The 13,042-nt window shown below is 48.3% G+C and overlaps 1 protein-coding gene across 1 annotated transcript in view; it reads right to left on the bottom strand.

The window, feature by feature from the left end:
* Positions 1–484: 484 nt before the first annotated feature.
* Positions 485–13,042, bottom strand: part of ZFHX3 (zinc finger homeobox 3) — a 155,577-nt gene continuing 143,019 nt past the window's right edge. The window contains 3 exon segments of the mRNA XM_054579239.1: positions 485–2,433; positions 6,751–10,047; positions 10,050–12,203. Coding sequence (XP_054435214.1) covers positions 725–2,433; positions 6,751–10,047; positions 10,050–12,203 — 7,160 coding nt within the window. The 3' untranslated portion in view covers positions 485–724.

The following is a 13,042-nucleotide window of genomic DNA, read 5'->3' on the forward strand; positions in this document are numbered from 1 at the left end:
AAAATCCCCAGAAAGCTAAAGCAGTTCACATTGTTTTTCTCAAATACTTTCTGCCCGTTTTTAAATTAAGAAACAAAAAATTTTTCTGGAACAAAAACAAAGAAAACAAAAAAATATTTAAAACAATGATTCTGAAAACAGAACAAAGTGTGAGCGATTGACCTGAGAATAAAAAGACATTACATTTCTTTTTTTCTTTTAGCAAGCCATTGGTATCTGAATGCTAAGATAGCAAGAAATTTAAAACTGGAACAAGGTGGACTGCTTTCCCATACAGTGCATGCCGGGCTCCTCTGTGCTATCAACGTGGGGGTGTTTATTGAAAAGGGGCAAATATACAAGGGGTTTAAGCTCCAAAGACATTAGGGAGGCCCTGTGGACTTGTTTCCCAGACTAATAGTACCTTCAAAAGGACACAATGTAACAGGGTTTAGGGGTGGGTGGGTGGGGGTGGGGGTGGGTGTGGGTGTGTGTGTGTGTGTGTGTGTGTGTGTGTGTGTGTGTGTGTGTGTGTAATATATTAAAAGAAAAAAAAGACAATGTAAAATCACCGGCATAGATAGGTATATGGGAAAACAACCCACGCTTTTTCTTTTTTTTTCCTTTTTTTTCTTTTTTTTCCTTTTTTTGGTTAGAAGCTTTGGAATTGCAGTTAGTCTGTTTTTGAAATTGGTTTGTTATTAATTTTTTATTTAAATTCATTTGTATTGTTCATCTTCAAAGCTTACAATCTGAAGGTGTCCGTTCCTACACTGGTCAGACCACTGTCCTTGGGGCAGCTGGGGTCTTTGGGACCCTCCACCGGGCTCGCCGGTCCGTCGGACTTTTGGCTGAGATCCGTGTCAGACTCCTCCGAATAGTCGTCTGTTGGCATCGAGGGCTGAACCCCTGAGGTGCTGCATGAACTTGAGGTAACCGTTGAAGATGAGGAGAGAGGAGGAAAAGAAGGGGGCTTCGCGGCCGAAGCCCGGGAGACCACTTGCGGCCAAGACTTCCTGGAGGCGTGGGGGGAAGCAGAGGACGAGGACGAGGAGGGGGCGGCGGCCGACGAGGGAGGGGGGCTGTCGTTTGAGTGAGCGGCAGACTGCGAGGTAGATGCGGTGCTAGGATCGGGGAAGCAGGCAGAGTGAGGTAATAAACTAGGGTGCTCTTTGGCGTTTCTTGCTGCTCTCGTGATTGTTCTGTGTTTGTGCAAGGCCGACTCGAGATGTTGACTCAGAGCTTCCTCCCCACAGAGCGCGCTCTCGCACGCCAGGCAGTGGTACGAGCCGCCTCCACTGCCGCCACCGCCGCCGCTGCCGCCGCCACTGCCGCCGCCCGTGGGGACGTGAAGCACCATCTCTTGCAGGTTCACCACAGACTGGCCGAAGAAGCAGAGGGACTTCAGGTGGCTCTTCGCCGCCTCCTCGTCACCGAAGCCCGCCTGGCACTTGCGGCAGACCAACTTGTACTGCACCTTTGGAACAATGAAGGGGTCATAGAGGGAGTCCGCACTTTTGCTTTCTGCTTCTGGCTCTTCGGGGGGTTTCGGCAGGAGGGGAGACACCTCACGGGGTGCGTTTTTCTGCTCTTCTGGTTTGGGGGATTCTTTGGCAGGGTCTTTGTCTGGGGAAGCAGCCCCAGGGGGCACTGGGGTTTGGCTTGCTTTGGGCTGCTGCTGCTGCTGCTGCTGCTGCACTTTTTGCTGCTGCTGCTGCTGCTGCTGCTGCTGCTGTTGTATTTGCCGCTGCTGCTGCTGCTGCTGGATCGCCTCCTGCAGACTCTGCTGGTATTGCTGGTACTGCTGCAGTAGGGAGCCCGGGGACAGCCCCATCAAGGCCTGTGACAGCGCAGGGCTGTAGGGAAACAGGCCTTCCATGCCATACATAGGCTGTAGGTACCCACTCTGCAGGGCGCCAGGGATCTGGGGGGCATAATAAGGAGAGAAGCCTGGTACAAAGTAAGGAAGGAATTGGCTCGTGAGCAACGCTGTGGGGTCCGAAGTCAAGGCTGCCTGCAGGGCCTGCAGCTGTGCAGGGTCCACTGCATACTCCATTGTGGGCAGCGGGGCTGAGATCGTGGCTGCGGTCGCTGTGGGGGCCTCTCCTTTCTCCTTCTTGGGGACAGACAGGGCTTCCCCTTTCCCTTTGTGTGCCTTTTCCTTCTCCTTTACCTTCTCACTGTCTTTGTCCTTGCGTTGCTGTTGCTGCTGTTGTGGCGGGAGCTGTGGCGCAGGTGGCGGCTGGGTTGCTGGCGGCGGCTGCACCTGTGGCTGCTGCTGCTGCTGGGTTTGGGGGGGTTGCTGAGGGGCCATCGCCATTGTGGCTTGTGCTGGGGTTGGGGAGCTCAGCGACACTGAGGACTGTTTATTTGGTAATCCAGATGTGGGGAGGCCAGGGGAAGGAACTGTTGTGCTGGGCAGACCCATCAAGTTCGGTTTTGGAGACGTTAAAGCTGAAAAGAATGAGGACAGAGAGATAATGTGTCAGTCTGGGCGGTGAGGCTGAACCTTAAAATGTTTGACCTGTGTCACCAGCACCAAGTCTAAGGTCTCAAGGTTTAAACTTGAAGGATCCTCTCAAAACTGATGTTTTCAACAGGGGTGTCAACCAGGCTCAGGGTTGGTGAGCCTTACATTCTAATCCAGACCCAGTCCTGGGTCAGCTCTCATACTTCCCCTTTCAGCCAAACACTTTCCTATCTGGTGTCACACCCACCCCACCAGTTCATATCTTCTTTGCCAAGCTTCCAGCTACCATTCATTCTGCCCAAGGCAATTAGTCTGGAGGCCCCCAAACTAGCTGTTTCCAGCTGGGATGGAAGGCTTTCCTCAAAGCTTCTCAGAAATACTACAGCCATGAGATCTCACCAGAAGTTGTCTGGAGGAAAGAGACAACAGGAGAAGAGAGCGAAGGAAAGCAAGGAACCTGGCCAAGTCCCAAGACTATATGACCAAACAACAGGCTATACACTGTTACTTCCATTACTGCAGCTGAATGGACATGTTAAGGAGGGTAGAGAGAGGAGGGGGAATCGGAAGAAATAAAAAGTCTGTTCAGGGAAAACTGTTCAGATGCCTTGGCTCAGCTGATCTGCTTTAACAAAATCTGTTGAAAAATGTAACCATCTAGGAAAAGGATTCTGGAGTCTGAACATTTTCTCCTCCTGCCCCTGTTTGATTGACATTCAGTATTAGGGCTGTAGATGGTTGAGAAACCAGCCACAAGAAGAGAAAATCAGGTCAGAAATAGAACAGCCTGAAGTGCTGTCACCATCAATTCCTAAGACATCACAACCTGCATGAGGCACCACTGCTTATGGGTGGCAAAGGTCTTTGACCATGTAACTAGATCCACATGGTGTACAGCCCCATCCTCAATCACATGCAGGCCTAATCTACCACTACCTGTAAAACTTCCACCCAGCCCAGGGCCTAATAGCCTCCCTAACCCTATACCTATCTTCTGATTTGAGTCTTGTTCCAGGGTCATGGAAAAGATGCTGCTGCTGCTGGTACAGGTGTTTTTCAAAAGTTTAACTTCATGTCATTTTGCTTTTATGGAAGATCTACATTAATACCTGTTTTTGCTAACTGAAAGAAATCCAAAGAGGGTTTTTGCACTTTTATGAAAAAAAGCAAAATGTGAAAATAGTTGTTCAGCTTTTGCTTTACAGTGAGCCATTACAGAGGCAGCATGCACCCCAAGCAGCGGGAGTGACACTGCCAAGCTCCTTCCCCAGGAACTACACTCCACATCTCAGCATCAAGCTGCCATAGCTATGAGCTATTTCTGTGATCATCTGTGCTTTTTCTTCATTTATTTTGTGTATTCATTAGCAAGATGGATCCTAAGGTGATTGCTTCTTCGCTTTATGCCATTTTAGCTTACAAAAGGTTTCATGGGAACACCCTACTTTCAGACAGTGAGGCAAACCTGTACATCAAAGTACAGGTTTGTAAAGACTAGCAAGATGGTGGGGAAGGACAGCATTATGGTGCAGAGGTGGGGCAGGGGGGAACAGGATGTGCTGGGTGATGAAATGCTGAGAAAATAATTGAGAAGAATTCATAGGTAGCAGCCTTCAGATAATCTTTACATTTGCCACATCTACTAAACTAGAACAGTGTGTATCCCCGTCACTTCAGAGAGCACCAAAATGTAAAATTAAAAATCCTATGGCCGCTCACCACTAATTTGGACCACCTTCTGCCAGAAAGCTGTGGTAGACGGTTCCATTACATGACACTCTTTGTGAGGGAAAAAAAAAAAACCTCTGAAGCCCAGATGTGGGTGAAGACACTGTTGACTTCAGGCTACACAGTGGAGCAGTGTTTACTGGGCTATCATGCTGCATTTAAAAAGAGTAAAATTTCATAATGATGAGAACAATATGTCTCAAGTTGCTAGTCCCAGGAAAACATCTATTAATGTCTGGAGAGCCAAGGAGGATGCTTCCCTCAATGTTACATGGCATCATTAATGTACTCTTCCAAAACAGCAGAAAGGGACCACTGAGCTTAAAACATTCCAGTTTCTTCAAGGCACTTAAGGAGCTGAAACCAGAGGGTAAGATAAGCCTGAGTCAGAAAAACTCAGTAAAGGCTCATTGGTTAAACTGGTATAAAAGATGCTGAAACAAAATGGCAAGGAAGGAATATCGAGAGATTTCTGCACCTCTATGACATCAGGCTTTCAGGAGAAAGAGCCAGGTCAGAAAACTTAAAACTGACTTTCTGTATCTTGAACTAACTGTCTACATAAGAGATTCAAAATTTTAAGAAATGTTTGCTGAACTCCTGCTATTTATACCAAGCTCTGCACTAGCTACCTTAAAATATTCTCATGATAACTCTTTGGCCCTGGTTTTCTCATCTATAAAATCAAAACCAAGCAAGACACTTCATCTCCCTGAAACCTAGGCATGCACCTCTGGAATCAGACTGATACTATATGGATTATGACTGACACACATCTGCCATGTGATCTTGGGCCCATTTGATGACTCCTTGGAACCTCAACTTTCCACAATAAATTGTTGTAGGGATTTACATGGTCACATGGGAAGAGCTTACCATTGGGCCTGACATTAAACACAAGTTTCTTCTCTTCCATTCCAGATCCAGTGCTCCTGTGAGCTTCAGTATAGTCCAAAGATGTTTACTGGGGTATGCCTGACTGCCTTCAATAATTAAGAGCACATCTTTCTATCCTAAGTCCACTCTAAGTGGTCCGAACCTGAGTAGCACTAAACATATACCTGTTGACTGACTGGCTCATATTGGGTGTTGTGGAAGGAGCACATAGCACTGGGAGCCTGGAGGCCTGGGTGGGAGCTCTGGCTCCTACTCTAGCTTGCTGAATGGTCTTGACCTCTCTGGGCCTCAGTTTTCTCATCTGTAAAACAAGGGGAATAGATCAGACATTCTGATTCTAATTTTTTTTCACATTGTTATGAAATGTTGGGCCTTCCCAAGCCCCTCTGCCAAGGTCCTGGGTTGCAATGGTAATTGACTGTCTGGCCACTCTCCATAGCTTGTTTCTTGGCTTATGTCTAACTGGTTTGAGCATGATTCTGTGACGTTAACTTGCCAACATATATAAGCAACGACTTCTACATCTTAATGCTTTCCTTTATTGTTCTTCTCTTTGGACAAGAAACTGGAACCAGGAATAAGGTAGCCTCATATTCTGTAAACTCTGCCAAAGTTGTAAAACTTGGATTTAATTCAATCAGGACTGTTCTGTGAAGTAGCAGGAGCGCTTCAACCCACAGAAACAGAGATGTGTTTTTAAGACAAGGAGGCACTTTGGAGGGCTCTCCTTTGGTCAGTGTGCATTGGTCAATGCAGGCCCTGGGGCGAACTTGCTGACTTCTGCCTAAGTCTCACACTGTGGAGGTGAAGGTCCAATTTAGGAGAGAGAAGTGGCTCCAGAGAAGATGGGTGAGGACAGAGAAACAAGAGAGGTACACTGGAAGAACTGTGAAACTCCCCAGTAAGTGGAAAAATAATAAGAGTACCAAGTATATGATTCTGAAGAGAAGGGAGGAAAGAGAAACAGGCAAAAGGAAATGATGCAGTAATTGAATACCCCTAACATTTTTTGTTTGTCTGGGGATACTAACACAAATATGTCAAAATTCAAAACCATAATGCTCAATACAAGATTCCTGGTCAGCACATTTGAGTACTGACATACGAACATAGCCACTGTTCTGGCTAGAAGAGATCTCAGTAGTAAGGAAGCACCTGATAGCTCTCTAAAAAGTAGGGCAGGGAACACAGGTGAGGACAAACAGTTGGTTTAAAGTCTCTTGAACAAGTTTCTAAAGGATACGATCCAGAAGTAGCTAGATATTCAAATATCTTATATTTTCAACAAGTATCTAGAAGAGATCAGGATTTCCACAAGCACTGAATGGAAGGGTCTATGATAAAAGCTTCTTTCTTGAAAAACACCCCAGGATCTAATATGGCAGGACTCTCAAAAGTACTTCCTTCCCTACAGCTCATACCCTGGTTGTGCTGTTGAACACTGGACACGAGAATGGTTTCAGAGAAGACCAATCCAGCCATGAGGTGCGATCTCTGAACTGGAAATCCAAAGAACCACGTACGCCTAGATAGGGAGACTCAATGGAAGGCACCTGAAGTTTTGTTCAAGTTTCCTGTCTGCCCCAACATTCAGAGGGTATGGGTGGTAGCCACAGAATAAAGTGCTACCTGGGCAGCTATTTAATGCTGTCAGAATCACCTAGAGCAGAACTCACCTGTGTTAGATGGAGTAAATCCCGGCAAGGAGGGGCTGTTGAGGCCAGGGAGCAACACAGGAGGAATGCCCTGGAGTGCCGGATACGCCGTAGGAAGGTTAAGAGCCTGAAGAGGGGCGTTGTCAAACATCCCTTGCTGCTGAGCTGCCAGTCCGAGGACCTCATTTGCCTTTTTAATCCGGTCCAACTCTTGTTGAGCCATCAACTGACGTACAGTGGCTGGGTCAAAGTATTCTTTCTCCTTGTCCAACTGGCTTCCAATGGTGTCTTTAACTTTGGAGATATGCTGTTGGGAAAAGATATGGTCACGTACAGACAGCCGAGCGCTGTACTTGATGCCACACAAAGTGCACTCTGTTTTGGGTCCCTCGTAACTTGTTTGGTTTATACCAAAATGCTTGGCCATGCTTAACTTAGACTTCTTTTCTTTTGCCCGGGCATTCTGGAACCAGACCTGAACAACTCTCTTTGGCAGTCCAATGTCATTGCCTAGGACCTCACACTCTAGCATGGTGGGTGTCCTGTAGTCATTAAAGCATGACTTGAGGACCTTCAGCTGCAGATTGGTCATTTGAGTGCGAAAACGTTTCTGCCCGGGCCGATCCCCGCTGTCTCCAGATTTGCCTGCTGACCCACTTGCACCAGGACTTGGGGAGCAGGGGTCTGCGAGGCTTGAGGTTTCACTGTAGTCCACTGTACCTTCATTGTCATATTCCTTACTGTAAAAGCTCGGCGCTGGGCTGACCAGACCTGATGACAACCGATCTTCATACTCGGACATTGCCATCATGGCTGCTTTGGTCAACCCATCATTGGGCGCAGAAGATGATTTGGTTTCAGTTGCTATTCCTGTCGCACTGTCATTATCTGCGTTGCCCTCATCTCCAGTAGTGGTATCTGTGATTGCCGTGTTGACAGAGGAACAGTCATCGTTGTCCAGTTTAGTTTGGTCAAAGTTTAGATTAACTGCAGACATGGAGGGGCTTTCAAAATCTTCAATCCCTTCCACCTTGATGGAAGAAGGACTAAGAAGAGTTCTGGGAGACAACTCCATGGTTTTACTAACAGGAGAGAGGGGAACACCTTGGCCATCACTACTGCTTGGGGGGAGGTGGGAAAAGCTAGTTCCATCAAAAATATCTCCTTTCATCTGGAGTCCCCCATCGCAGTCTAAAAGCATTGCAGACAGAGTTAGGTTGTAGCCAGCTCTCTTGGCTTCATGCCAGTGACGGGACCGGATGTGAGCCTCGAGGGCAGTCTTAGCTTTGAAGAGGGCTCTGCAAAATGGGCATCTCCTATGAGCCTGGGCTGGACCCACAGCCCGGAACTGTCCTTTCCTTTCCCGGGCACGTGTGTTCTGAAACCAGACTTGTACCACACGTTTCTTCAAGCCTACTTCATGAGCAATGTGATCCAACATCTTTCGAGTTGGATTGGAGTCCAAGAGATACTTTTGGTAGAGAATTTCTAGCTGTTCTGGTGTAATAGTTGTCCTCAAACGCTTGTCTCTCTGAGGTTCTTCTCCTCCTGTCCCACTGTCATTTTCACCAGGGCTTGCACTGGCCTTTTCCTCCAGCTTCCTCTTCAGAGTGTTCATCGTGGAGGTTGGAGTTGAAGGAGAAGTGGCTGAGCTTGCTGGAATCTGAGGTATGGCCCCAGAGAGCAGCTGGCTCGCCAGGAGAGGGTTACTAGGGTCAAACAGCATGAAAGGCATATCTAGTGACCTGTCTAAAAACTGAGGGTGGATGAACTGGTTTTGTGCACTCAGGAAGTGAAGCTGCTGATGCTCCTGCCAGTGCTCAAATGATGGAAATGCCAACTTACACTGGTCACACTGGTATGGAATTAGCTGAGGAGGTAGGTTTGCCAACTGTTGAGGAGTTGACGTGTGAAGGGGCTTGAGGGGCAGGTGGGAGAGCTGAGAAGGACTGGGGCTTGACTGGGGTAAGGGGCACTGAGGAGGGGCTGCTTGTGGAGGAGGCTGTGGTAATGAAGCGGGGGAAGTCAGTTGTGGGAGCTTTTGCTGGGCTGCATTTGTCTTCTGCTCAGGCTGGTCTTGCTGCTGCAGCTCTGCCTTTGGTTGTCCTTGTTTGTCTTGGGTTTGGTTTGGCTGTGCACTGGGAGGTTCAGCCTGCTTTGGTTTCTCATCATTCACCTCTGTTTTTGAACTGAACGTGGCCAGTTCATCAGCCTCTGCTGTAAGCTGCAAGAAAGCGGAGGAAGCTGTATTGGCTGATGGTGCTGAGGCGCTGTAAGCCTGTGAGGGCATTGGGGTGCTGCAGGAGGAGCTGGTGGGTGTCAGGATTTCCATGGCATCCATGGAATCCTCATTTTGGCTGTCATCCTGCCCTTCTTCATCCTCATCTTTATAACACAGCTTCTTCTGGTGCTTGATGAGATCAAAGATGCGCTGAAACACCAGGCTACATTTTTTGCATTGGTAGTTTAAGTTGCTTGTTCGAATATACCTATCATTCGTAAGCTCACGCCGCTCTCCATCTTTGCCCTCTCCCTGATTCTCATAATTTTTCCTGGCCTTCTGTCGGGCGTTTTGAAACCAAACCACTATGACTCGGGTTGGAAGGTTCAGTAAATTAGAGAGCTGCTCAAATTCATCGTCCTTTGGGTAAGCATTGGCATCAAAGAAGTCCTGTAGAACCCTCAGCTGGTAGTCAGTAAACCGTGTTCTTGAAGACCTCTTGCTTCCCCAGTATTCCTGCTTCTGAGGTTCTGGCGAAGGGGGCCGGGAGTCAATTTTGAGCTCCTCCAGGCTGGTGATAGGAGGATTGCTGAAGTTGTAAGGAGAGTCTTTATTACGCTGCCGCTCTTTGAAGAGAGTGTTTCTGAACCAGTGCTTGATCACCTTCTGCGGCAACCCGGACTTGTCGGCCATCTCTTTGATTTGCTCTTCACTGGGAGAGTTGTTAATGTCAAAATATTGCCGCAGGACTCGGAGCTGGTCATCTGTGATCCTGGTGCGAGGCCTCTTATTCTGCTGCTGGAGCAGGCTTGGATTGAGTTGATGCTGGTACAGCTGGGCCAGGTCCGCAGGCAGAGGCTCTACAGGTCCGAGCTGAGGGGGTAGTTGGGCTGGCAAGGTCTGCAGTGGCATGGTCTGCATCATTAGCGGTGAGAAGATAGGCAGCTCCATGGGCATGGAGAGCTGGGTGAGTGGGACGGATGGCTGGGCTGGTGCAATTGTAGGTGACGTGATGGGCGGTGCTGACACAGGGATGGCTGGCGTAGAAGCAGGCTGAGGTGGTGCTGCAGGAAGTGGGGGTGGGGGAGGGGGGGGGGAGGCGGCGGCGGCTCTGGGGTTTGGGGTCTCAGGGGGTACAGTTTATCGTAGTGTTCTCTGTACTGTTTGGCAAACCTCTCCAGCTGTTTAAAGGGAAAGTAATTTTGATGAACATGTTCTTGATGGCTCTTTAAAATCAGGATGTTGGAAAATAACTTGCCACAGGAGTCACACTCGAGCTTTTCCAGATTCTCTCCCTGCTCAGTTTTCCCATTCTTCTTCTGTACCTTCTGCTTGTTCTCGTTGTACTGAATGACCAGCTCGAAGCCAAAGTTCTCCAGCAAGGCCTTGGTGGCATTCCCCCTGGCATCTGAGGCGATGCGTGGAGGAAGCATGGAAGGCTCAGAACTACCCCCTGGTGCCAACTCTTTCTTCTCTTTACCCTTCAAGGCATCTGGCACAGACTCCTTTGGTCCTGCATTGCCTTCTCCTGCTTCAGCACCATCCCTTTCTCTCTGGCTTTCTTTTTCCTTTTCTTTGATGATCATTTTATTTTTCTTGTCAGGGTGCTGGCTTGGCTGTAGGAGGGCAGAGTGACTCTGGGACAGAGAAAGCTGGCTTTGCTGCTGCTGCAGGATCTGCTGGTGGCTCTGCTGTGGGATCTGAACCTGAGCCTTCAGATCTTCCAGCAGGCCCGGGCCCGTCCCAGTCAGTGTCAGTGCCCCACTAGTCACCGGCAAGCTCACCTCAGGGTTGAGCTGGAACTCAGCGCTGGGGATGTAGAAAGGGAAGAGGAGATGCTGCTGCTGCTGCAGCTGTAGCAAGGTCTCGGTGGTCATGGGGAAGTGAGGAAGAAGGGTGGGGTTAAACAGCTGAGACTGGATCAGGGCAGCCTGCTGCTGCAGCTCCTGCTGCAAGTGAGCTTGAACTTGAGCTTGGGCCTGGGCCAGTGTCTGTGCTTGTTGCTGCTGCTGTTGCTGCTGCTGTTGCTGCTGCTGCTGCTGCTGCTGCTGCTGCCTTGATGCAATCATATCTGCCAGTTTCTTCCGATTGGCCTCCTTGGGCTCTGAAGGGGAAGTGATGTTGGCACTGATGGGATTCCCCAGGGGCTGCATCCCTACACTTTCAGTGGGCACTTGGCTAAGTAAGCTCGAGCTTGGAGTGACACCAGCACTGCTTGGGTTGGTTGTGGTAAAGGTGTTACTACCACTGGTGCTCACAGGACTTGGGGTGGAGGAGCTCAAGGAGACACTGTTGCTGTTCCCAGTCCCATTGCTACTGCCACTTGCCGCCTCCAGCTTGGCTGCCCGAGCCTTGGTTTGATGCAACACAGACCTCATGTGAATCTCCAAAGTGGAACTCTGGCTGTAGGCCACATTACAAGTGTTACACTTAAAAGGTTTGTTGTCTGGGCTGCTGGTAGGTTCTGGCTGACCAGTTGCTGATTCTTGAAGGGCTCTCTTTAACTTATGTAGGTGGGATACAGAATTATAGTGCACTAGCAGGATGTTCTTTTGAGTGAAAGATTCCTTGCAGACAGTACACTTGTAAGGGCGAGAAGGGTCTAGAAATTTCTCCATGGTGAAGTTGGGGCCTTTTCTGAAAGGCAGAGCTCTCTTCGGTTCTGAGCCTGAGTCTTCTTGTACTGACCCAGAGTCACTCCCTGTTGGGCTCTGTTTCTCTTCCAAGTCACTCTCTTCCTCCTTGTCTTCCTCAACAATTATGGTGTGGTCCTCAGCCAGGGTGGGGTCTCCCATTGCCAGGAGGTCCCCATTGGCTAGAAGGCCACCATAAAGCTGCTGAATGTCAGCCTCACTCAACTCTAGATGGCTCGTCTCAAGGTGTTTCTTCAGAGCCTGGAAAGTTCGGAAACTGCGCTGACAAAGACAGCACATGGTGGCAGCTCTGATTACATGGTACTGAGAATGGAGCTGCAGCTTTTCAACGGTCTTGAACGCCAGGCTGCACTGATTACAGCGGTACTTGTACACGTGGCGATCTGAAACGGGCAGCTGAGGCCTCTTGGTGTGAACCTCACTGAAGTGAGTCTGAAGAGCCGCAGAAGTTTTGAAAACCTGGTTGCACCCCTTCTTCCAGCACAGGAAGCCTGAGTCTTCTCTTACAGAGCTTGGATCAGCAGGAGAGGGTTTCAGATCTCCACTGTGCTCTGTGCTCACAGAAGGCAAGGTGTTCTTTCCAGAATCCTCTGGGGTTTCTGTGGGGGAAAAAAATCAAGCCCAATAACAAAGAGGGCTTTGTTTCAAGGATGATGGCAACCAGAACTGTCTACCTAGCAAGGCCTCACAAACACAGAATCTGACGATAAAGGAAATGCCCAACCTTAAATCTCTCCACACAGTCTCCTGCTTTATTTCCCTCTCTGATAGAGTACATGTTATGCACAGGTACACATGAACAGAGAGGACTAAAAGGAAATACAAAATGTTTTGACTCCTAATAGGCCTGTATCATATCACAGGTCTGCTTTCTAAACAATATTTAATTGCTGACTTGGAATCCTCAATTTCGAAATCCTCAATTTCTCAAGAACTGGTGTGAAGGTTACTAATTTTAGAGTGGATTCACCTTTTCCATGGATAACTGTTGTAGCGTATATGAATTAATGCTGTCCTGAGTTATGGGGAATTTACAAGAACTTCTGTCCAAAAAATTTTGGAATATATTTTTTAGGCATTTTAACTGTCATCTCTATTCAATAAGCAATGAACATTCAAGTGGCAAATTATTAAAATACAGTACATTTTTCCTACAATGAGATCATCACACCCACAAGTATTCTGACCCCTTCGCAGATCAATTGTCCACAGATTAACAGGGGGAAACCCCAAAGGATCCCAACTTAAATCTTAGCTGTGACAGGAGGTGAACAATGTAGGAGAACCTCATAAATAGAGGTCTAATGACCCATCAAGGTAGGAACCACCATGGGGCACCACCACCACCATTGTCCCAGTCTATGACAATGTCCTTTCCAAATGTACTGCTATGCTGTGTCCTGAGGCAATCCCAGAAGACTCAGAGAACTTAGTGTGG

The sequence above is a fragment of the Pteronotus mesoamericanus genome, unplaced genomic scaffold (assembly GCF_021234165.1).
Source record: "Pteronotus mesoamericanus isolate MK-2021 breed Mesoamerican mustached bat unplaced genomic scaffold, CSHL_Meso_final contig_52, whole genome shotgun sequence".
Classification (NCBI taxonomy): domain Eukaryota; kingdom Metazoa; phylum Chordata; class Mammalia; order Chiroptera; family Mormoopidae; genus Pteronotus; species Pteronotus mesoamericanus.